Source organism: Lepisosteus platostomus, chromosome 8 (assembly GCF_059453375.1).
Source record: "Lepisosteus platostomus isolate fLepPlt1 chromosome 8, fLepPlt1.hap1, whole genome shotgun sequence".
NCBI lineage: Eukaryota > Metazoa > Chordata > Actinopteri > Semionotiformes > Lepisosteidae > Lepisosteus > Lepisosteus platostomus.
The window spans coordinates 13,187,515-13,212,454 of NC_142618.1; the positions used below are offsets into that span (position 1 = coordinate 13,187,515).

The following is a 24,940-nucleotide window of genomic DNA, read 5'->3' on the forward strand; positions in this document are numbered from 1 at the left end:
CAGACAAACCTCAACTGTAAAAGCACAAGTCCAGCTCAGCAGTTTATCGGTTTACATTAGGGCTGTAGAGAACAGAGATATCAAAAAACGCTCTCCAAGAGTGTATTCAGGATGGTAATTAGCTTCCAGAGAATTACCCACCGCAAGAGACACCTTGTATATTGTAAAATCTTCAACACATCCACATGTTGAGCAAAGCAGCAGGACAAAATACAAACCTCTAAATCTCTAAAAGAATATTTACCTCTATTTTAAATTTAAAACAATTTCCTTAACATATCAAAACCCCAAACCTTTATCAAATAATTTAACCTGTGAATGCTTGTACCTAATCATATGAATGTTCTTAGTCTTAATTCACAACATGCATTTGTCTTCTGATGGGTGATAAAAGTAGTCATTAAATGACTAGGTGAAAATACATTAAAATGTGTTTATTTTGAACACCTTTCCTGGCTAAGTCTCCCAGATCTCCATCTCTTTAACCGCTCCCCACATATTTTCATTTGCTTACTTTTATCCCTTTTATCTGCCCCCTTGTTCTCCTACTCACCTGCAGAGGACTCCAAAGGGAAAAATGTTCTTCTCCTCTTGTCATACAGGACTTATCCTGTCATTGGTCCATTCATCCACTTTCCAACAGTACAGGGTCAGGGTCTCAGGGGAGCTGGAGCTTATCCCAGCTAGCAACGGGCACAAGGCAGGGTATACCCTGGACAGGACGCCAGTCCATCACAGGGCTCACACAGATGCACACACCCAGTCACATCAGGGCAAACTTTCCCAGAAGCCAGTTAATCTCCCAGCATGTCTTTGGACTGTGGGAGGAAGCTGGTGCTCTATCATTGTTCGTTAGCACTAAATCATCTCATTAATGAGTACTGATTGGGACCTGGTGATGAGCTGATTTACCCTGTTGAATGTTAAGCCTGGTGTAAATCAAGAAAAAATACACCCTACTTACTACGAGACATTCCCTTTCATCACATCAAGTCACAGTATCATCTCAGGTAGACTTCTCAGCAGAACTACATCCTCTTCAGTTACGAAGGAAGGTTCTGCATAGCCCAGTGTGACAGCGAGTGTGCAGTTGTGCAGAACTGTATGCCGATAGTGTACAACAGAGCAGTTGATGCATGTAATGTCTGAGTGTGATGGTGTGGGCAGGAGTGTGCATTCCTTACAAAACTCCATTTGCAGTTATAAGACTGCACAGCCAAGTCAACACAATGATATCTGAAAACTATTTTGGTGGTCTCAGTCTCTACTTATAAAATTAGACTAGGCACTGTCTAATATAACCTCTAGACTGTTTAACGACAATTTGGGTCAAAATTATTCCCAGTGCTGGGTCTAGTTGTGAGACAACTAGACCCTATGATGATGTGCTGTTGCAGGAATCCTCCTTCATACAAGTAACAGTAATTTGGTGTTTGTGCTTGGCCTTAGGGGCAAAGCTACTATTCGTGGGATCATGACTGAATGCTTCAAAGTCACCATCCCTCCTTAGATTCAACATAAATGTAGAACAGGCACACAGCACTTATAAAAAATTTTTTTAATACTAATATGTTGCATAGAGGTGCTTTTCAACTTCAGATGGTTAGCCCAAAGTACTTACGTAGCAAGCATGGCTTATTTCTGTCCAGACATTTTTGAGGCGGTTGAGCAAAGGACCCTGGAGACTTTGCATCGTTAAGTCAGTCACTGAAGAAGCTCTGATTCGGCTGCATTTTGTGGTCGCTCTCCCAAGAGCTTTGGTAAAGAGGGTTTTGAATCCCACCGTTCACACAAGCTCGCATGTCCTTCTACAAGCAGAGGATGAGAACAGCAGGAGCCCCTGAGCAGCTGACCCAGAAAATGCTGTCAGAATGCTCGATATCCCAGGGTTCCACAGCTGAACTGTGGGGGTTGATGTCATTAATTGACCACAAACAATTCCCTTAGCGGTGATCTACCACTGTTTGAGCCAAATATCACCAGGTTATTATATAATAGTGCTGTATATCACACAACAGTGATCCCAGTGACTTGCCTGCAGCTGGAGAACTGCCCCACTGCTAGCGAGATCCACATAATTAATACCAGGCACTGTGTCTCTCTCAAAAAACAGTAATAATGCTGTGTGGATACAAGGTAATCAGAGTTGATTAAAATTGGGGAAAAAAAGTTTATTCCAAAAGTTTTTGTTTTTCATAAAGGCATTAACTGGGATTGACTGCAAAATAATTTTACAAATCTTTTAAGTATTTCTACTAAAAAAATTGAGTTATCAACCATTTAATCATTTACTAATGGGTAGCAATAAAAAAAACACAGACTCAAAGTGCACATTCAGAGCCTTGGTAAGGATGAGAAGATTTTGAACAATTTATTTGAAATTAATTTGGCCCCAAAGTTAAAATTGTGATACACTGCACAGGAACAAAAAAAAATGTAATACTATTAAAATTCGAATACCGGCATTAAAAAGCAAAAATAAAATTCAAAATAAAAACCAAAAACTAGAACTTTAAAGCTAATTTAGGAATTGTGGTTGTTATAATGCTATCTCCCAGAAATGATAAAAATGGGGTGACTCAACCAACATGAAGTTAAATGCCAACATTACATGGAAATCATTAAATTGACACCCACCTAATCTGGTTTGATGGTGTGCTTTAACCTCTTTTTCACATTCCAAAGCTCAGTGAATTTATGGCACGTTGTCTTTTAAAAAAAACTATTACTGGTTTCAGTAACTACAGAAAGCTTTATTTTCCTCCCCTGGATTCAAGAGCAATGACCATTGTTACAAAGATTCCAGGCACCTCACTGGTTTAGTGATTCACTCAACAGGGGGGACAATATCGCTAAGACAGATCAAACTGTAATGTATAGTCACATTTGCACAGGCATCTCAAACAATAAGTCAATAAATGATTACCTAACATTAGCCATGGAAGCAGGGGAAAATAGCAATTCTTCAGACATTTACTGCAACCTATCTCTTGCCTTCTTTCAGAGACAGTGATTTTCATCATTAAACAGAAAATGCCAAAAGTTCTAAAGGTTCTCAAGATGTTAAAATTGTTAACAGCACATAAAAATAACAAAACAGCAGTTTTTATAGGTCCTTGGAAACACTTTTGTTCTGTTTTAGCAAAAGGGGTTTCTCTTACTAGACAACACATTTCTTAACTTGAAACTCACATATTATTTTCTCCTTGCTAATGGTTTTGCCTGTGCACAACTACTCATTTAAAATTGTTTATTTTTGTTACAGATTGCCCACCTACCTGGAGTTAAACGTTTAAAGATTTAGATATCTATAGTACTGGATCAAATGGCTCTAAAGCTTTGTAGCTGAATTCACACCCCTTTGTGCAATGCAAAAAAAATTTGCAAGCCTCTTTCTAAAACAAATATAAACTGTTTAATCCTGTTTTGAAGGGAAAAAAGGAAAAGTCCATACTTAAATCTCAGAGACTGGTTTTAATCTCAGAAAATCACATTTCCATACACCTATTGTCTTATTTTTTTCACTAAAAGTTAAATGCAAGTTTATTTTTTTTAGTAGAACAAAGACTGTAAACAAATATCTGCAATGTCTGTTACATGTCACATATAAGAGCTGCTTTACAGAAATGATCGGTTTTTGTCATAAATACAGGTATCAAAAACAACCCTTAACACTCTGTGACACTACTAGTAGTCTACACCCACACTTGGAACTAATATTCATGAACAAAATTTGCAACATGAGTCAGTGTACCTGCTAGATTTCACTAACATAGAACTTAATTTGCAGCTCTTTTAATAAGATGGGTTTTTTAAAGCATGCCATTATATACACATCCTATTTTTCTTATTGAGACCAGTATTTTTAACTTAACATATATAGCTCTGCAATAACCTGACCTTTTTGTGTCATGCTTCTCTCCAAAATAAAAAGCCCAACTTTCACAATTCAAGCTTATGATCCAAAACAGTGTCTTGAATAAAGAAGAAAATAATTTTGTGCAGTTCTATTCTTTTTTTTATTATTATTTTAAACCGTGCCTCACATAATGGGCCAACATTTTGTTTTTACTTGACTAACAGCGATGTCCCAATCCTGCATCTGCCGATGAATTTCATTGTGTGGGTGGTAAGCATTGTGAAAATTTACAAGACATTTTAGGAGAATAAGGTTTAAGACAGAGGGTCGTAAGAATCTATTAGAATTAATTGCTGTAGGTCTGTCCTTCTGGTGGCTGTGGAAGCTTCATATTCTCTTTGGACATCATTAGACGCCGCAGCTCTTGAAGAACAACTTTAATGCTATAGGAATTTTGCCATTTAGCTAGAATTGGTATGCTACGAGCATCCACCTGCAATGGAAAGAAGAGAATATCAATCGCCAAATGAAATGCTTCAAAAACATCAAATTAGTTGAGTGATTTTACAAAAGAATTTAAATCTAAATTAATCTCTACTAATCGAATTAAATCTCTACTGTTTATCAATGGTACTTTCCCCTGTTTCATGAAAGAAGCAGACAGATTAGGATATCAATGGAAAATAGGATAGAACTATTAAAAAACTAAAAAAAGTACACTTAAAATAAGTGAAAAAGATTCAGAAAGCACATATAGTATACATAGTCTTCATATAATAGTGTGATATTCAGCTGAAAAAACATCATTTGTGCTTTAACGGACATTCAGCAAATAACAGACATCTCTTCCCCCCATTAGTCTATTAAAACGTTTCATTTTTCTTTTCCTCTAAGTTTCAAAGTAAAAGGTAGTCGCTTATCCATTCCACTTCAAGGTGACAAGTATTATATACTATAGCATGAGACCTCCTATATTACAATGCATGCATTAAACAATCATACACAAACAGGTGAACTACTTGCACCTACTGCAGGTGCTACAATACAACTGCATGTTTGACGTTGGGTTTCAGGCTGCCTCTAGTGTCGATGCTGCTGTAACAGCAGTCTGTATCTGCGCTGCCTTCACCACTACTTTTACATGAACAGACTCTTACACCGATGAAAGTGGATAGTCAGGCAGGGTAGACTAATGGACATCAGTGTTGCAATACACATGAACAGAGCATTGCCAATGCTTTAACTACAATATTTTAGTCAGTAATTTATAGATATATATTACATACTTTCAACCTTTAAAATGTCTTCATGTCTTCATAACCTATTCCAGCCTATGAGGTAGTACAGAGCCCTATGCACAAGTACAGCAAATTAAACAGTACTTTTGGCAGATCCTCTGCTGAACACAATGAGGTAAAACTGCTAAAAGCAAAATAGTTTCCCAGCATCTGTCCATGTACATGTGACCAGTCAAACAGTTTGCTTGCAAATACTTATTGAATCTTACATTTATGCTTTCTACTAATGATGCTATTTCAAATATACAGAAATGTACACTTACCGTCCCATTGGAATTATTTATCCCATTCATACTAATTTTTGTTACAAATCTAACAGTTGGTGGTACTTCTGGATATTTAGGTCCACACTCTACTTTGAGACTGTATATTCTGTTTTCATAGTTAGTCTAGAGAAAAAAAGACAATATTGGGAGATTTAGGCACAGCTGTTCCCAAAGAAACACATTTTAATTCACATAGAACAAGAATATCATATGCTGCAAACTGCAATGAACTTACACAAGTAAGCAAAGCGTTACACTAATACAGCATGGTTAAAAATACTCACCTCACAATGTAAAAACTATAGATGACAATAGTTTCCTTAGCCAAAAAAACGGCAGCAAAAACATTTGGATTTGAAATTTAATTTAGCGTACGTCTGGTTTGAGCACATAACCTTAACCAGATATCTTTTCGACACCTGCTCAAGAGGTCAATGACAAGTTTTTTTTTTTCCCTCAATATGACTCTGGCTCAACAATCATGTGTCATACAAAGATAAGGGGCAAAACAACCCCCAGCTGTATCAAAGCCGAAGCTAACTTCAACCAATTCAACCAACCTCAAAGCCACTTCTAACACAGTAATAATAAATTGCATTAATACAGCACCTTTCATTCTAAAAAGCTCCCAAGAGCTTTACATGTAGGAGGGGACCCGTTTTATTCACCACCCACCTGGAAGACGCACGGCAGCCATTCTGTGCAACACATTTGAAAGACAAGTGAGAAATTGCTTATCAATTGTATCAAGGGAGAACTGCCAAAGCAGGCCACACTGTTCAAGCCCAGGGTGGAATTTAGCCAGAAACCCAGGCTTCAAAAAGTGATCTTCAATGACCAAACGGTTAGAACCTCTCATCTCATCAGAGAGGTACAGCATATAGCAGAATACCCTTGTCCGTATACCGGGGTATTGTTGTTCTGAAATTCTGCTCCAGGAAAGAACAGTGACACCTACTGGTCCACTATAACCATGTAAAGCATAACAGGTTTCGTCTTGGAGGCTGCACATCCCAGTACTGATCATGCCCAGTCTTGCTGGGTTCGGAGATGTGATGAGCTTGACCTAGAGCTGCTGAAAGAAGCTAATCCATCACATTTACCTATCAAACCTAATTGAGACTCATTGTAAGGTATTCCTTGTTATTGTTTATTCATTTCTACACATCCATGAGCCCAAAGGCTACTTTTATACTACAAAATACAGATCAGGTTTAAGTGTTATCTTAAAACCAAGCAGCTGAAATTTAAATAGATCTCCAATATAGGACTATTTTTGCACAAGTAAGTTAACAATGAAAACTTTTTTATTTTTATGTAGCAATGTTTACTATAACTTAATAAGGACTGATCTAACTGAAATAAGAGTGTTTTTTGTTCCGCTTACAGCCATTGATTCCAGTGGCAACTGAACTTAATGGAGGGCAGCACTGTGATGATGTGGCATTTGCCTTATTTTTGTTGGGTATTTTCTGCAATCTTTCCAGAATCCACCCTCAACATGTTTACAGCAGAAAAAGCAGGCTGGAATCCTAATTTTCATCTGTTTGTTCAGAAAACAAACTCAACTTTTGAGAGGATACAAGTATTTCTGGATGTGTACAGTAGCATTTACACTAGAAGAGGCTGACTGGTATCCATCCTCAGTCACTCATTCAATGATATCTGACCTAGTGTAGATGTCTTAATATTAAAAAATATCAAATCACCAAGTTTTATTCTTAAGTGCAGTGACTGTTACTCACAGATAAAGTACTTAAACAACACAAAATACTGCCTTTAAATTTTATAGCTTAGTAATAATTGTTTAAAATAATTTATGCTATTGGTGACATTGACAAACTGCAGTGTATATGCCAGAAATTATACTGCAGCCTACAATGGGACCTGTGTTGCATTACTTGCCTTGCTATACAGATGGACAGCTAACACCCACAGACTGGTGGAGATTTTCATAAGAAACTGCTTACATGCAGCATTGTAAATGTGTGCAAAATGTTTCCACTAATAAAATCTGCAAACTGCTTTACAAAATACACTACCAAGTGTACTCTTGTTGTAGCATTTCAAACCGTCTAAACATTAGAAAATTCTCCCGAGCCTTTATCAGTCTCTAAAATTTGAAAATCTTACCAAATCTCAAAAACCTGACATTGTGATTTTAGTAAGCGATTATTGTGGACTTACCATCTTCTGTATTATACTATATTTTAGACTATTACACTATAAAATATCTTCTATATGCACAAAAGGCAGCATTTTGTGAGATTATTTTACTGTTATTCCTAAAATACCATGCACTTGTAAACTTGCGTTAATTAAAACAATAGTAAAAAGGGCAATCTTTTTGTGACAAAAAATGTAAATCACAAACCTGACCTCTCCCAATACTTCTGAAATGCCTTCTTCATTTAAAAACTAATTTGGCAGAGTACCTACTTCCAGCTTATATACTTACTTATAAACTCCAGTTTAACGTGAATTATATAAATCACAGATGAGCAGATTTGCTCATTTCTTGTTCCTTCAGAAGTTTTCTTGATGATACAGTTTTGGTGATGATAAACCATTTGTTTTGATTGCTCTATAACTTTGTTTTCTCTCCCACAAACGTTTTGATGGCCTTGTCCTGAAATTGGCAAATTAAATTTGACCATAACAGATCAATCTTTCAGCCTTTTCGATTAACTACAATGAATTTTGTCTCATGTTCCATCATAGGCTCAGCTGTATTGTCTGTTCCTATCAACATCTCATTCAAGCATTTGATTGCAACTTGTATCACGCCAATCTAGCCTGAAAAACAGCCCAAGGAAAATGGCGAGACCAAAAATGGCTATTAATAATTGCATTAAAAAACAGGTGTGTGGTCTAACACTGAAATCATTTTACAAACAAGGGGACCCACACCTGATGTTAATTATGTGCTTTTCTTAAAAGAAAATGCTTAAAGAAAACATTTTTCATTTTTGGTCCTACTAATCCATCTGCAAATTCTGCTTGCTCTCCAAGCTATAAGTTATGTTTTGGAAGGTAAGAAAAAATATGATTGTTGTGCTTAGAAAATTTAAAACTGATTATGTCATAAGCAAATTAAATTAACTGCTTATTTTAACAGCAATAAACTTTGCTTATTGCTGTTAAAGGCGCTATATATAATTATTGATGCAAACCAGACGTGCACTGAAACAAAAACAATCTGACAAACTGTATTAAAGTCAAATCATTTTTTTTCTATGACTAGCTGTTTCTATCAGTATAAACTACCACAATAAAGGAACTCTACCCAAGGGATCTCTGTCTGGTCTAATTACAGTCGGTCTGTCATGAGGAGGATCAATACTGGTGATTTTCTTCCACTGAGCCACCATATGACAACTTTCCTGCTGGTGTGGCTCACAAAGCCTCCATTTCCCAGATGTCTACACACCTTATGACACAATATACTGGGCCTGCAAGAGGTGCCACTATGGACCTTGGTCCTTTGGTTTTTTTGGTCATCTGGTATACCCGCTATTCCCAGTAATGAAGTAATGAAGGGCATATTGTCAGCAGTTATCCCAATTTATGAGAAAAAAACACAAATCAAGCAAAAACATCCCAGTTAGAAACAGACAAAAATCAATGCCTGTGGCGGAACCTCACTTTCACAGGTTAGAAGCCACTTAAAGGAAATATAGGTCTAATACATTATTACTATATAAGGTGTAATGGTGTAAAGTCAGCTTCCCTTACGTAAGTAAAAATCAGAGGTAATTAATCAAATTACTGAATGCAGGCAGCCAAGTTTGTGTTAATTAGCAAGCATTCTGTACATAGGTGATCAGTCAAAACACATTCACGCACAATCCTGAACAAACTAGATGAATGTATAAGGAAAAAACTTTGGCAAGTACTTCTTCCTGCACTAATAAACAAAATCCCCTCAAATGGCTCTTAAGCATTTTTTACAGCAGAGAGATACAAAAATAGTACAAACTTGATGGAAATGCAGGCTTCAAAACCACTTAACCTTTTTCACAACAGCAAATGGTACCCAACCGCAAAGCCAGACAGTATAATTTCACACATCAGCCTTTTCTAATATCAAACTAACAGAACGTGAAAGAATGACATTTCTTGCAAACTGAATGGCTATAAGTGTGCAAGTAAGTGTGCAACCCATCAGCAACTACAATCAGTTGATTGCAGCCCTTCAACAAGTGGCATCCGCATAATGAAGAATGGAACATGAAAACTAAATTGACAGTGTTGACCAATCCCTTTCACGTAGGTCTAATTAACCGCAATGCAGCTTTCTGTGCAACAGCACACAACTCCACCACAGGCCATTTCCGATTAAGGAGTCCACATCTGGAGGTTTGAATTGTGTCCTAGGTGGTAATTATAAACCTGATCTCAATTTCAACAATGCCGTGAGGTAACCATGTCACTTCAAAGCCAACGAGTTGACTTACAGTCCTATGTCCTTCTGATTGCTTTTAAAAAACAGAGGCCCTTATTATTGACCTCCAGGAATCATCATGTGCACAGGAATCAAAAAGCCGCCTCTCAATACATTCTGCTACAGTATGAGATACAGTTAGGAGACCAAACAATGGAAACGCCTGTGTAAAAGACAGGTATCGGACAAGTAGAGTGGATATCAAAAGTTTACACAAGTTTCCGTAGTGTAATGGTTATCATGTTCGCCTCACATGCGAAAAGTCCCCAGTTCGAAACCGGGCAGTAATATCTCCGTTTAGGGGAGGTGTGGTGGCTCTGTGGCTCAGGATCTGCGCCTGTGGCTGGAAGGTTGCCGGTTCGTATCCCGCGGCCGGCAGAGGAATCCTACTCTGTTGGGCCCCTGAGCAAGGCCCTTAACCCCAACTGCTCCAAGGGGGCCGTGTAAATAACTGACCCTGCGCTCTGACCCCCAGCTTCTCTCCCTGTCTGTGTGCCTCATGGAGAGCAAGCTGGGGTATGCAAAAAGACACATTCCTAATACAAGAAATTGTATCTGGCCAATAAAGTGATCTAAATTTACACTCTTATTGAAATTTCAGATTTTGTTGATTTAAAGGCTGAAATTAAGACAAATCAAGTCAGACCTTTTTTCACCTTTAATAAGGTCTTGTAACCAACAATATTTAAGTGGAAAAACAAATAGATCATTTTTTGGAAAAACAATTAAAAATAAAAAACAATGCCCGAGTGAGCATGTTGGATAACCAGGTTGACTGTAAATATGACTGGCATGTTTACAAAAAAAGAGATCTCGGTGGATTTAAAAGAGGGGTGATTGCTGAGGCACGTTTGTAAGAAATTTTAGTATCCAAGGCAGCCCAACTTGCTGATGTTTCACAAACAGCAGTCACTGAAATTATGTCAGCATGAAACTTCAAAATGACAAAATCAGCAAAGGGCAACAGCAGGCAGAAGTGCATACTCCGGGCTCGTGATAGCTGTGCCTGAATTAAAAGTGCACTCTCAAACAATGTTGAGTAACTCTCTTAACTCCTGAAACACTACAGTACTGTCTTCTTTGTTGGTAATGTTTGTCTATCTGTGTTGTATTGCACTGTGCCTGAAAAACTAATTTCCCCCAGGGATAATAAAGCTTGAATTGAAAATAAAACAGGCAAGCAACTGCATATCAATTTACTGTAAATTTCAATCTGAGATGTGAGCAAACAGTTTAATGAAAAACAGTCCACAGAAGAACTCGAACGAGATACCACAGGACAGAAGAATGGACGTATGGCGCCAAGTGCCGATGTACCTAAAGTACTCTACAGTCCCGAGTGCTTGGATCGAACAGAGAACGGTTCTGGTGGCTCCATAATTCTGTGGGTGTCATTACCCATGGTTTGGGTGCGCTCATTCTCTTAGAAGTCAAGGTCAATACTAATCACTGCTTAATATTCCTGAGTGATCATCTCCATCCCATATTGCAGCACTTCTTTCCTGCTGGGAGGGGTGTTTTCCAGGATGACAATGCTCCCATCCACAAAGCACATTTGGTTTCCCAGTGGTTTGAGGAGCGCGATTTCTCAGGCATCAGATCCGAACACAATTAAGGATTAATGAGATACGCTCAAACAATACCCACCTCCAGCAACGAGGCACGAGTAGTTTTTCTTGTGAAACAATGGTGCTGCATCCACCCTGCAGAATTCCTGACGCTGGTTGACACGCAAGCTGTACATAGTAACGCAAAGCCCTATAAAGTGTCTCCATTTTTTGTCCATTATGTGTATGTCAAGCTCTTACCTGACCTGCTCCAGGTGCTGGGTAATTCAAGCTTATCTATTTTGAATATATCTGCAAACTTGCAAATGAAATGAAATCTCTCAGTGTTCTAGCTCTTCAACACTTACCCTTGCCGGTCCAATGATCATGCCTGTCCATCTTGTGAGTGTCATGTCTTCATCATCTTCAAGACCCCAGCTGACAGTACCATCTCCTACTCCTTTCTGTCCCTCTTCAAGCTCTTCCAACAAGCGGAAATTACGAGGAACTTTGACTCCTACAGAAACAACACATGCCACTTAAATACTACAAGACGAAAATGAAGAACGCAAGGCTGACAACAGATACCAATAATACAACGCAGAAAACTATTCCTCTAAAACAGCAAATTTATAAATGCACACCTCGGTAAGTAAATGAAAAAAAAATGGAATCAGTGCTACACCTGCTGATGAAGTTCTGATTAAAACTATTTTCCATTTCCTTCTACTTCATTGGTTTGGCATATAACTGACTTGCAAGAGACAGCATTACAGTGCAAGACTAACTGCACTGAGACACTATGCCATCATCGCAGCACTGCAGTCAATTACATGAATTTTTAAATAAGGTGAACTAAATAAAACAACTAACAAAAAAGCAAACAGCAAAAGTGCAAGGCTTCAGCAATTTTACATTAAAAATGCAGGAAATGCCAGTGCTGCGTGAAATAGTGAAATTAAAACTTTAAAGCAATAAAAGGAATGCTACATAATGTTATCTATTATCTTCACAGTACTACAAGCTAAATTCATTGTATTGGCACTCCATAAATTAAATGCTTTCAACCACTGAGTTAATAGACTAGCCTGTAATAATTGAATAAATGCGAGAATGTTTTGAACGCCAGAAAAAGAAACACATTTTACATTATCTACAGTTAGGAATGAATTTCGTGGCTTGCCTATCACCGGTTCTATCACAATGGAACATGTACTGGCAAATTCCATGTTAAAAAGTAAAAACGTTACTTTTCAGGGTGTAAATAACCTCATCCTGTTCCTTTGCAACTCCCATGCTGATACAGCTACACACTGTATTGACCATATTTGACAAACATTACTATTCAACTTTATTACAGACCTGAGATAACCTGCGGTAGTGCATTGAAGACAATGACACATTATGATTTACAGACCAGCTGCTGTACATAACCTTGTTTACCTTAATAAGAATATCAGTTTCACTCTTGACAAGGTTTATTCTCTAACCTTCTGAAGAATAAAATGTTGTAATCCAGTTCATTTATGCATTTAAACATCATATAGCTATACAAGTTGAAATTCAACAAAATTAATGCTACTATAAATGGCACAAAATAAAATGCATCGAAACGCTTTTGCATTGACTTTTAAACTAAATTTTAGATTATTAGCATTAAAAGGGGTACAGGAGTAATCAAAATCTTTTACAAAACAGCCTACATAATCTTCTAAAACATTAAAATCTAAATAATGGGAAAAAAATGTCAGTCCTTGACAAGTTCAAAATGTTCTCGTAGTTCTATTTTATAAAGCAAGCACCTAGAAATAAACAGAATGATGAATTTATGAAGCTGTGAAAACATTTCATTCTTAAAATGCAGGCGATGGAACATAAAGTGCCAGATGTAATCATACATCTAGAGAACAAAAAAAAAACAGAACAGAAATATTTACAGACTGGACAAAGTGCCTTGGCTTAAAAATCTAAAAGTGTTATACTGTAATCTTCATGGTACTGCACAGAGAAGTACTAACTGTCATAAATAATTCAGGTCCCAAAAACATAACGGCGACTTTTACTGAAATTGCAGTACTCAGAATTGTGTAAAGCCTCCTCTGACAGGGATGAGACTAGCAAGTATCTTCTGTAGTGTGCTGTGAGGTTCTGGCACTTTTGAATCAGAAATCATGACCATTCCTCCAGGTTGCTCTAGGTCTGGATCTTCTGTTTCTATATAAGAGCTTCTATATATTCTTGAGCTTCGACCCACAACCGTTCATCTGGACTGATGTCTGGGGATCGAGACGGTCTGCTGAGAACAGCACCAGGTGCTTGACCAAAATCTCCTCCTCTACATGTTGGGGTTTCCACAGATGGAAAACCACCCCAGAACATTATGCGCCTGCCTTGAGATTTCACAGTGGGCTTGAGTATGTTCTCAACTTGAACTTCATCTTTTCAATGCCAAGCATGTCCAAAAATATTTTCATTTTGTTTGACTATAAGGCTTGGTTTCCACTGCCATTCAGATGTAGTCTGTCAAATTCAAGTTGCCTTTATTGTGAAGCACTTCAGAAGAGGGGTCTCCCTTGCAACCTGACCATTAGTGCAACTGTCCTACAGGCAGCATTAAATGGCAGTGTTCACTACTTTTCATCTTTAAGTTGTCAGTTTGTGTAGGAGATCTCCACTGTTGCCTTTGGACTTACAGTTGCCCCCCTAGTCACTGCCTGGGATGACAAGATACACTTGTGTCCCTTCCTTGTCCGATTTGACACTATAATAATCTTAGGTTTCCTAAAAAACAAACACTACACTAAAAACTGGGACATTCAATCTTTTGAAGAATCTTTAATAGCCATTTCCCAGCGTCTGCAGGTCAATAGCCAATTGTCCACTGTCTTTCAGTATCAAGATTCCATGATAGTGAGTAAACTTCAAGCTAAGTTCACAGATTATACCAAATCAGGGGGATCAGTTAACAATTAGAAACTAGCAAATCTTAAAGGCTCCAAAAAACACCGAAAGATTCAGACAAAATTCAAGTAACCTGGCAGATATGCAGTACCAACTAGTGCAGTTTTACATGCAGGTAGCATAAACTATAAATATAAAATGGGAAACACTGAGACTGAAAAAGAGTGAGGTGATTTTGCTGACACATCATTTTCTTCTCGTAGACAAGATGAGGAAGCAATAAAAAAGGCAAACAGAACATTTGGATACACCGTGTACAAGAGCAGAATTTAAATCCAGGGACGATGCACTAAAATTGTCAAATTACTAGAAGGAACTCATTTAAACCACCGTGTTCAATTTTGGTTAAAAGGGTGGACCAGAGGACACTACAGATCAAAATGTGTTTAAAAAAAGTGTGAAAAGGTTAATTAAAACCAAAAGCAGGAGTAACTTCTTCACTCAAGGTGTTGTGGGGGGCTATGGACAAATCTGCCCAGTCATGTTGCTGAAGGCAATATCCTGGTTTCAGTCACAAAACCTGGGAGGCTTGTGAATCAAATAACCATATGGGTTCTTCACATTTGTAAAATATGCACACAAAAAAGTCTACATCTAATGCACAGGTCATGTTTCTAACAGTACATTAACCCGTCCTTCGGATGAGACGTAAAACCGAGGTCCTGACTCTCTGTGGTCATTAAAAATCCCAGGGCGTTTCTCGAAAAGAGTAGGGGTGTAACCCCGGCGTCCTGGCCAAAATTTCCCATTGGCCCTTACCAATCATGGCCTCCTAATAATCCCCATCTATGAATTGGCTTCATTACTCTCTGCTCTCCTCCCCACTGATAGCTGATGTGTGGTGAGCGTTCTGGCGCACTATGGCTGCCGTCACATCATCCAGGTGGATGCTGCACATTGGTGGTGGTGGAGGGGAGTCCCCATTACCTGTAAAGCACTTTGAGTGGAGTGTCCAGAAAAGCGCTATATAAGTGTAAGCAATTATTAATTATTATTATGTGCAGACTTATTCTATCCATCAGACAAATTATTGTACAGCTACTGGAAACTGAAATGCACTAATAATAGAAACTAAGGACCAAGGTGGCCCTCTGGAAGCTTGCGTTTGGCTATCTTGATCTAACCCTGCCTTGAAAACAGTTTTCTTAAGGTGTGTCACTCTCTCCCTTAACCTGCGTCTCATCTCTCCGAAAATACATTTACACCTTGTAAAACGTGACCATTCTGTGTGTGCAACCTAAGCAAATTTGACATTTCCTACATTTCCTGTGAAGTGCAAAAGTTAAGAATAAAGGGGTTTACTGCAATTCTCAAAGCTTAAGGCAAAGAAATGTGGCCAAAGTGTCTCAATACACTTGCTTTTCATTTTAAAAAAGTTTTTCCTCAATCTGAACATAAAAGACCAAACCCTGATCTTGCCTTCACATGCAGTACTGCAGTAAAAAAAGGGCTCTACTATTCAGGTTATGAGTTTGTGGGAACTGAAAGAAGTCCTCTAAAGACTGCCCCTTGAAAAGAACACTTCTCCACCTGAACATGAGAATCTCATAGAAGGAATTGCTATTTTTAGACGATTAGAAAGTAGAAAGCAGTAGTCCTGGCTTGTTAATGCAGACTCTCTAATTGACCTTGACAAATCTTAAGTGCAGACCTCTCACTGGTACTACTGTCTGAACAACTTAAGAAACTCAAAGATAAAACACTTAGATAAATTCGAATAATGCCTACTAATTATATGCAGCAGAGCATCTTTGCTTGATGACCTCCACCTACCCACCTGCTAGCATCTCTGTAATACATGCACTTTGCCATCAATACTTTCGAACATAAACCAAACCATCTTCAACACGCAATACAAAGCTAGACAGATCTAGCTTTGTGAACTCCTGTCTTCCATTTCACCTGAGCACAGCGCTCCTTGGAATGAAACAATTCTGCAACTCGGGGAACAGAACACCCATCAGTCTGTGGATTTTACCCAGACAAACCAAAATTTCTAGCTGGATGACTGAACCACCAAAAAAGCAAGAATGTGTGAAGACAGTTGTAACAGTTTTATTCATTCAAGTATTCACTCAGGAATGGATGGTTTATCTGTTCTGCAAAGTGCTTTTAATACTGTTAAAGGCTAGAATAACCTTTTTTGCACTACTTTATACAATATCCATACCACTTTAACTCTTCATGATGAGCACAAGAAAGACTTTTATAAGGGCTGCGTTTTTTACATGATAGGCGCATAGCTCAAAGCACCGCAGTGTTTACTATTACTTTAACGACATTTTGATTAAGTTTATTTGCTTAGGGGACTACATTGATTTTCAGAACGAAATAAAAACATTTCCTTTGCTCTTGTGCAGTGCACTTCTATATTACGTATCCATGCAGTGTTTCCGAAAACAGATTTCTCCAAGGGGGAGGGGGGCAACATCTTGTTTCGACAGTCATTCATCGCTGAAATGTATGAGTAAAATTGCTTTTATGTAACACTGGGCTGCACGTATCAGTGTAAGTGGAATCAAACGCATGCGAATTTAAGGTGCACCTTCTCACCTGCCGCTAATAAATCAATTACATAAGACTATTTAAATTGGATGCACCATTTCACGCACGCATTCCAAGTATCATCGGGCTCACGGATCCAATTAAAAGGGGATTTATTTCTGTAGCACTTCCAAGGTTGCAAAACAATCGAATCTTTTACCGAAGCACGTCAGTGGCAAAATATGCTCACATTAACTCTACGAACACCGAACAACCTTAACACTCCCAGGCACACCCACACTGAATGCAGATCGCAACACTTCCTGTACCATTTCTGAGCTTCTTGCTGTCCGCGGAGAATAAAATCGTCTCATCTGTCCTTCTTCCTACTGCGTGTTGTTTTTTTGCAGGAGAGGTAGCATGTTATCTTGTTCTTTTTTTTAATGAATGATTTCGGCCAGGCCTAAAGCAAATACAACTGCCACGGGAATAGCCACTTTTAACTCGAAATCCCAAACACACACGTCAAAGACGCCCTGTATTCGTCATTTAAAGACAGTTCTGCTCTCACGGTTGGCGTTACCGTGTTTAGGGGAAATCTGGACACACGCCCTCGTTAAAAATACTTATTCGGCAATATACGTTTCAGCTTCAGGCCCGAGGAAACGCTACTTCCTGAACAAAACACAAGAGCCCGCAGCGGAGCACACACGGGCATGCACGCGTGGAGAGTCTGAAGGAAATACCCTGCAAAACACGAATTAAATAGGTTTCGCTCAGTCCTCTTCCCTGCATTGCTACGCCAATCGGGCCTGCAACCTTCCCCAATACCGATCCCCCCCTCCAGTTCTGATCAACATTCACAGCATGATGAGTGACTGTGCATCGACAGACCTTCCGTCCTCTCTTGTTCGACAAGCAGAAATCCCGCAGTAACGCAACTCTTTCCCCCCTCGCTCGACTTCGTCCCTCTTCCCGCTTAAGTCAAATTACGCGTTTCCCCCCCGACCTGCTCGCGTCTGCGCGCCCACCCCGCGAGTCGGAATAATCGCATTTTTTTGTCTCTAAAATAGCCCAGATTCTCACACAAACCTGTGGAGGCCGCCATCTTGTCCAGCCGAATCCAGAACCACACAAATCCGTGACATCACAGTCACCTGGCGCGCGCGTCACCACTGCACCGAGCCGCTGCCGCCGCCGCTCACGTGACCCCTCGGTGCTTGTTGGTTTGGGTGTGTGGTGGGGGGGTCATTCATCGAGGGAGTATGAATGTGCCCAGCGATTGAAAGATTAAGTTGTTTTACAAATTCATCTACAAAAAAAACGGAAACCCACTCGAATCATGACTGGAATCCTTTATTACTACCATAGCTTTTAGTTCACTTTTTTAATTTCCGTTCTCTTCTTCCATGTTATATTAAATTGCCCCCATTTTTACATGAATAAAGTATTTTGAATCGAAGTTATTGCGTTTATAAGATGTAAATGAATCAAACGGTAAATCAATCAAACGGAAAACACTTCTTGTTACCATGTAACCCCCTCCCTAGTTTTTTGAGTTGTTGCAAAAGAAAACAGTATTGTGCTCACTGAGCAGTTAAAAGGCACTTCTGTTGTTTCATATGTGATTTCATTATCTGCTTTTCATGTGTTACAGCGTGACAAAAGGAGTTGTGGGACAAATGCATAGGGGCTATATACCTTATGCATATAATGGATTCTTTGTGTGTGGGGGGGTTCTCTTTGGGTCTGCTTTTCTCCTTTCATCAAGGTCTCCAAGCCTTTCCAGTGCAAGTCTGGCTGGTGACAATCAACAATGTTTCAATGACACGCTGTCGCCTAGATGTCCATCAATCACCACACAGAGGTGACACATTAGGGTTGCTGGAGAGTCTGGACCAAAGGTGGTGCAGGGGGACAGATGAAGCACAAAGGACAAAGGGACAAGGGAAGGGACAGTGTACCTTGACACCTGGTCAACTCCATAATTAACCCCCACTCACTAGGTGGAACTACCAGACATCACACACACACACACACACACACACACACACACACACACACACACACACTACAAGCTTTGGTTGAAGGGTAATGGCATAGTTGTAATATAACTGTCTGTGCTGGTCTGGGAGCACATGGGTGGTTCTGGGGAGATACATCAAACCTGTTGTGGAGAGAAGGATCCAAACTTTTTTCCCCATGTGTTTTGGTTGAAGTTTCTGAAACGTTTATTTCTTAAAAAGACTTGCTGGTTTTAAGCCGATGGCCATGAAGGTGTAACATAAACACAGACATTCGGGAATATATAAAACTTGATTTGAAGGGTTCCATCATTTAAGTGTCAAAGTATTATTTTAACATGAACATTTTGTGGAATGTCTACCTCTGGTGCTGGGCTTTCTCATGATCTTTTCCTTTTTTCTTTTACAAGGCTCATCCTTTCCTCTCCTATAAAAACAGGGTTGAGGGGGAACTGCAGTCTCTTCCTGTTTTGCCACACGTCCGTCAACAGATGCTCTACTCCTTTCTCAGGCCTTTCACATTTAAAGAACTTTATTGGCATGACCAATCCATTACAATTAACACAACATTTACAGATATTACAGACTTTAATAAGCATCTTATTGACATTGCATACTGTATATCATATAAAACATTGTTATGAGACAAGCTCACTATCAGTTCCTCAGGCTTTGACAGGACACAACATACTTGGGTTGCAGCTCTACCGAGTTTCCACACCCAGTAGGATCAGAAGAGTGTTTATCTAATCCCGGAGTATTTCTCCCAGTGCAGCAGAAAGTTTACCTCTGTCTTGGGTTTTCCCTGCTGGCAGCAGGAGCTCAGCCTGACCTTTCTGGGCAGCCAGGTCTGCCTGTGTCCAGTTTCTGTGTCAAGGCTACAGTCACTGAGCCTGTCCTCTCTGGATAGTCAGGTCTGTCATTGCCTCCCAGTTTCTACAGCCAGGCTGTGGTCACTGAGCCGATCATTTCTGGACAGCCAGGTCTGCCTGTGTCCAGTTTCTACATCACGGCTACAGTCGTTGAGCCTGTCCTCTCTGGGAAGCCAGGTCTGCCTGTGTCCAGTTTCAATTGTCCTCGGTCTGGTCATAACACATAGCACCTTTCTTTTCTTGTTGTCTGACCAGTCCAAAACAATCATTGTCTTTGAAACTGACTCAAGCCTTCCAGCCTGTGAAAACTTTCTAGCCCAAACCTTGTTACAAAGAACTATTGCCTAATAATCTTTTTTTTTTAAAGGAAGGGGGTAAATGAGTACAGAGGATGAGGTTTACGTGTGACTTTAATACTTTTTTTTTACGTAGAAAGGAATATTGGTAAATGTTTACACTCTTTTTTAACATTGCTTGTCTTGTAAAGTAGAATTTGTTTCATTTGTAAAATGTGGTTAATTAAATTAGGGGTATTTCATACTATGTCTTTATAAAGAGCCCATTTCAGGGTTACAGTGTTTTAAGAGAAGAAAGCAGACTCTATGAATTAGGGCAAATAATATTACGTTTTGCAGATGCACTATACTGTAAGACAGAACTGTCTGAACCGACTTAAAATTCGGCTTTTCATTTATACAAAGTTAGCAATACAGTAGCTATTTTGCCCTAAATTTAACCAGCAGGGATTACCAGTATTCCCCATGAAGTCTGTGTAAAGCGGCTCTCCGATATTGAAACACTTCCAGCTTGTAGACTTTCCGACTTTAATCAAGCCCTCAAGTTCAAATATGAATATAGCACCACCCTTAACGAATAAGTTAAAAACCTTCTGATGAAGTTGAAACAAGGACATTTTGAATTGGGGGTTGAAATATACGCCTGTCCAGAACCCACAATTTTAGATCATGATAACACGTCTGATCGTTCGTCGTTGCAATGGGTCACATGGCAAGATTGTCCCTTTATCGCCCCTGCTGTTTGACATTGCTCTACCATCTCTGGCAATTAGCATAAGAAATAATCCTAGTATATAATGTATTAACACAGCAGCCTGTATGTCGCTGTGTCCTGACGATGTGCTCCTGTATCTTTCTGATTTTATATCTTATCTATGTCATCTGAATTGTAAGACCTGAGATGGCTTCTGCAAAGCAAATGGGCTCTGGTAACCAAGTGCTACGGTTTAAATCCTCTCAAAAGTTTAAGTAAGTTTAAGTATGCAACTTTGTATATAAATGGTTGTACGTTTCTAATGATAAAATGGGGGATTAAAAACTGCATTAGACGCATAGTAAAATCTAAAACCCGCGTAGGGGAATTAGCTCAAATGGTAGAGCGCTCGCTTAGCATGCGAGAGGTAGCGGGATCGATGCCCGCATTCTCCAAGCTTTTGCTTATGGATAGAAATATGCTCAGGGCACATGGAGTAAAAGGAAGGCAGTTCCCCGAGTGTTTGAATTAGTAACCATTTTCTTGTTTTTCGGCAAGGGCAAAACGAAATGTCCCCGAAGACGCAGCTCGGGAAAGACTCCTTCACTCTTGTTTACCCAACGCCACGAACGTGCAGTCGGGATGTTTGTGTGCTGCGCTTTCGTTTGTGTTTGAAGTGTGGAGCTCTCTAGGAACTCATCAAGATGTCGGAGAGAGGGATAGAGGAACGAAAGCCTGTGTTATAACCCTCCTGTATGTGTGTGTTTTTTAAATTAAAACTGTATTCCCGATTGAGAAGACGACATAAAACCTGTTACTGGAACGTACTAATTTAAGGGATTCAGTCATCACAACTTCATGTTTGGTGCCTGGGATTGGGAGAGGCTTCTTTTGCCTTAACGGCGTTTTATTGACAATCATTTGCTAGGGTAATCATATTCCTGTTAATGTAATGTAAACAAAAAACACGTTCTGGAGAAGGCGAACCGTACCAGTAAAAAAATCCTTGTCTAGAAAGAATTTCACATAAATTGGATTAATGTCCGGTATTAGACAGGGCTGTATAGTCAGACTGCTGGATAAGTAATAGGTGCTTAAGGAAATACCTTGACTAAACACATTCTCCTTGTACGTAATTTATTAAAGACGTGGTTGTGGCGGCAGTCTGCCCTCTCAATGGAGCCTTGCAGACCGGAAGCGCGCAATTACTTCCTGTGCAGGGACGGCGTGTGTAGTGCCCCTTCGATAGCTCAGTTGGTAGAGCGGAGGACTGTAGCGGTGATTCCCGGCCATCCTTAGGTCGCTGGTTCGAATCCGGCTCGAAGGAGGTGGATTTTTTTTACCTTCAATTCGAGCTGCATTTTATGTACATTAGAATGTATACATTTCACTGAAAAAAATGATACCGTATTTAATGATATTCCCATTATGGTGATATTCCAAATGATACTGCCAACGTTGTCGTAAAAGAAATGCATAACTTTGGAGAATGCGGGCATCGATCCCGCTACCTCTCGCATGCTAAGCGAGCGCTCTACCATTTGAGCTAATTCCCCTTCACAGACACCTCTTTCAAAAAATCCTTTATTAGAGACTATAAAATTTAATAGACCGATGATTCACAACTAGTTAACAACAATTCATCTAAGAGGGATGATTTGGATTGTAAAAAAATACATAAACTGCAGAGGAGACACTTTGAATTTCGATCCTGATGAAGGAGAGCAAAACGTCTGTCCTTCGAGCCGGATTCGAACCAGCGACCTAAGGATAGCCGGGCTTTACCACTACAGTCCTCCGCTCTACCAACTGAGCTATCGAAGGGACACGATAGACCTTTGCTCAAGTATGTATACATAAGTACATACATAAATAGTATGTATAAATATTACGGATTTTATTCGCCCTAGTACGCGAATCAAGAAATGGGTGTTAAATTCATCACATTCAAAAGGGTTCAAACGTTTGTTGCCCAATTCAGTTTTAAATGATTTTTTTTAAACTGAGGACCACGTAATTTTTTTTGGGGGGGGAGTGTTTGAACCGATGAAAGTTGCGAGGAAAAGAGTCTTCCACCAAACGTAAAATAGTAAATGAGAAACGAAACGACTCGACTCATTTTTTCCGGAAAATGTGCGTCAGCAAAAATAGAAAAGATAGCACCCAAAGCCTATCCCTTAGCAGACAGCCGCTTCTCCACGCAGTACAGCGCACAAGTCGAGGTACAGATATCGGATATTGGGGTACCACCCCTGAAGGTGTTTTCTAGTAATTTTTTTAACCTTGTTCACGAAAATGTATTGCTTGTGTACTGCTTTCATTGGTGAAGAGACACCAGTTTCCAAATTACCGCTGGCACAACACGAGAGCCCATATTCCTATTTTTAGGAATTAGTTTCAAGATCGATATAATTTAACATTTAAAAAACAAAATTGAAAGTACGAGCATAATAATCTAATGATCATAGACTTTACATTTCTATTCATTTTTAAAGTACAAAGCAGAAGGTGTTTCCCTATCTTAAATATACGATTAAAAGTCTTCAAATACCATGTATTAATTGTTAGTTATTTTGCAAATATGTAAAGCATTTAAAAAATAAATTCTCCTTGACAGTAAACAAGCCGATCCACCTGCTAGCTTGAACAGCCCTCAGACCCGCGATTGGCTAAACCCCCGAGCAGTTCGGGCCGCGATTGGATGAAGAGTGAGAATCGATACTCTGATTGGGTAAAGCGCCACAGCGGAAGTTCCGAGAACATGTAGATGCATAGGTGATGAAAGTTCTTCTTGGTCCAATACTGTAGCCCCGGTTATCCGTGTGTTCTGTATGGACACGCTTGATATACAGTTATACATCCATTGGTTTCCAATTATTAATCAATCTAAGAGAAGTCGCACTGAGGTCAACACTGAATTGCAGACAAAAGAATCTCATGGCATCCACAGCGCGTTCACGACTCCGATAGCATGTCACAATAGGAGTGCGCGCATCATCGACCACATCGCGATACACATTGCGACTGACGCATCACTGTCATGGCGCCACTGTCACGACATTAAGTCCATATATCGCGATATGAAAAACACCCCCACGGCCATGTCGCGACATGAAAGGCCCTATATCGCGACATGACCGGTCCGACCAAAACGCCCAACCCCCCATATCGCGACATAGAGCCCGTATATCGCGATATGACCATAACGGTCACGCCCATGTTGCGATATGAAAGGCCCTATATCGCGATATGACATACCCCGACAAAATGCCCCGCCCCCATGTCGCGACATGGAATCCATATGTTGCGATAGGACATACCTTGACAGGTTATGCTGACCCCATGTTGAGACACAAAGTCCTGCGTATATCATGTCCTGATATGAGACCTTTCTTGTGACAGCAGTGCCAGGGTGGCATGGAAGCAAGGCGCCAGTCGTGATATACACCGCTGCGACATATATGGGGTCCCCTATCATGACATGCTGCGGAGGTCTTGTCGCGATGGTATCCCACAGTTATGCATTTGGCAACAGCATGTCACGGTAGGGAAAGGAAAGGAAAACGTGACTTAGAAAATAAAAACCATAGATCTTACAATCACGGTGACTTCACATCACAACCACAGCTTTATGTCATAGATGGTTAACATGTTGTTATGTGTCATGTCATAGTATTATTCACATCTGAGGCTCATATGTTTATGGATATTGATTGTCAGACGGGGTCGCTGGAGGTCAAAGGCACCGTGAAAGGCGCTATATCTCGGGAATGAAAGTAGCAAACGTAGCACTAACGAATGAGACCGGTTTGGTTTTCCTACGACATTGTAGGGGGGGCTGAGTGGTTCACGACCCTGAAAAACAAGGTGCTATATCTCGGAAACGAAAGTAGCACAAAAGCTGCTTTCAACGGCTCAAACCGGGAAATTTGGCCAGGACGCCTGGGTAACACCCCTGCTCTTTTCAAGAAACACTCTGGGATAGTGATGCACAGGTTGACTCACACCCGCGGGTCGGGCGGGCTCGGGTTAAAAAAAAAATAGATCGGGTCGGACCGGTGCGGCTTTGTTTCTCACAAGCGCGGGTCAAAACACAAACCGACCCCGCGCATCGCTACTCTGGGATTTTTTAATGACCACAGAAAGTCAGGCCATCGGTTTTACGTCTCATCCGTAGGACGACGCCTTTCCTTTC

General features: G+C 39.8%; 1 protein-coding gene and 4 non-coding genes across 5 annotated transcripts; 2 read left to right on the forward strand and 3 right to left on the reverse strand.

Moving 5' to 3' along the window:
- Positions 1-3,454: 3,454 nt before the first annotated feature.
- Positions 3,455-18,081, reverse strand: ube2v2 (ubiquitin-conjugating enzyme E2 variant 2). The gene is made up of 4 exons (XM_088642474.1): positions 17,952-18,081; positions 11,783-11,931; positions 5,421-5,546; positions 3,455-4,352 (listed from the first exon to the last, which is right to left on the reverse strand). The coding sequence occupies exons 1-4, from the start codon at positions 17,965-17,967 to the stop codon at positions 4,206-4,208; spliced, it is 438 nt and encodes a 145-aa protein (XP_088498600.1). The 5' UTR covers positions 17,968-18,081; the 3' UTR covers positions 3,455-4,205.
- A 3,046-nt stretch (positions 18,082-21,127) lies between these two features.
- On the forward strand, positions 21,128-21,200 carry trnaa-agc (transfer RNA alanine (anticodon AGC)). The gene has a single exon. It is a non-coding gene; the product is annotated as a tRNA-Ala (tRNA).
- Positions 21,201-21,984: 784 nt separating this feature from the next.
- trnay-gua (transfer RNA tyrosine (anticodon GUA)) lies at positions 21,985-22,072 on the forward strand. The gene is given in 2 exon segments: positions 21,985-22,021; positions 22,037-22,072. It is a non-coding gene; the product is annotated as a tRNA-Tyr (tRNA).
- Positions 22,073-22,228: 156 nt separating this feature from the next.
- trnaa-agc (transfer RNA alanine (anticodon AGC)) lies at positions 22,229-22,301 on the reverse strand. Its single transcript has one exon. It is a non-coding gene; the product is annotated as a tRNA-Ala (tRNA).
- Positions 22,302-22,481: 180 nt separating this feature from the next.
- trnay-gua (transfer RNA tyrosine (anticodon GUA)) lies at positions 22,482-22,569 on the reverse strand. Its single transcript is given in 2 exon segments — positions 22,482-22,517; positions 22,533-22,569. It is a non-coding gene; the product is annotated as a tRNA-Tyr (tRNA).
- Positions 22,570-24,940: the final 2,371 nt, after the last annotated feature.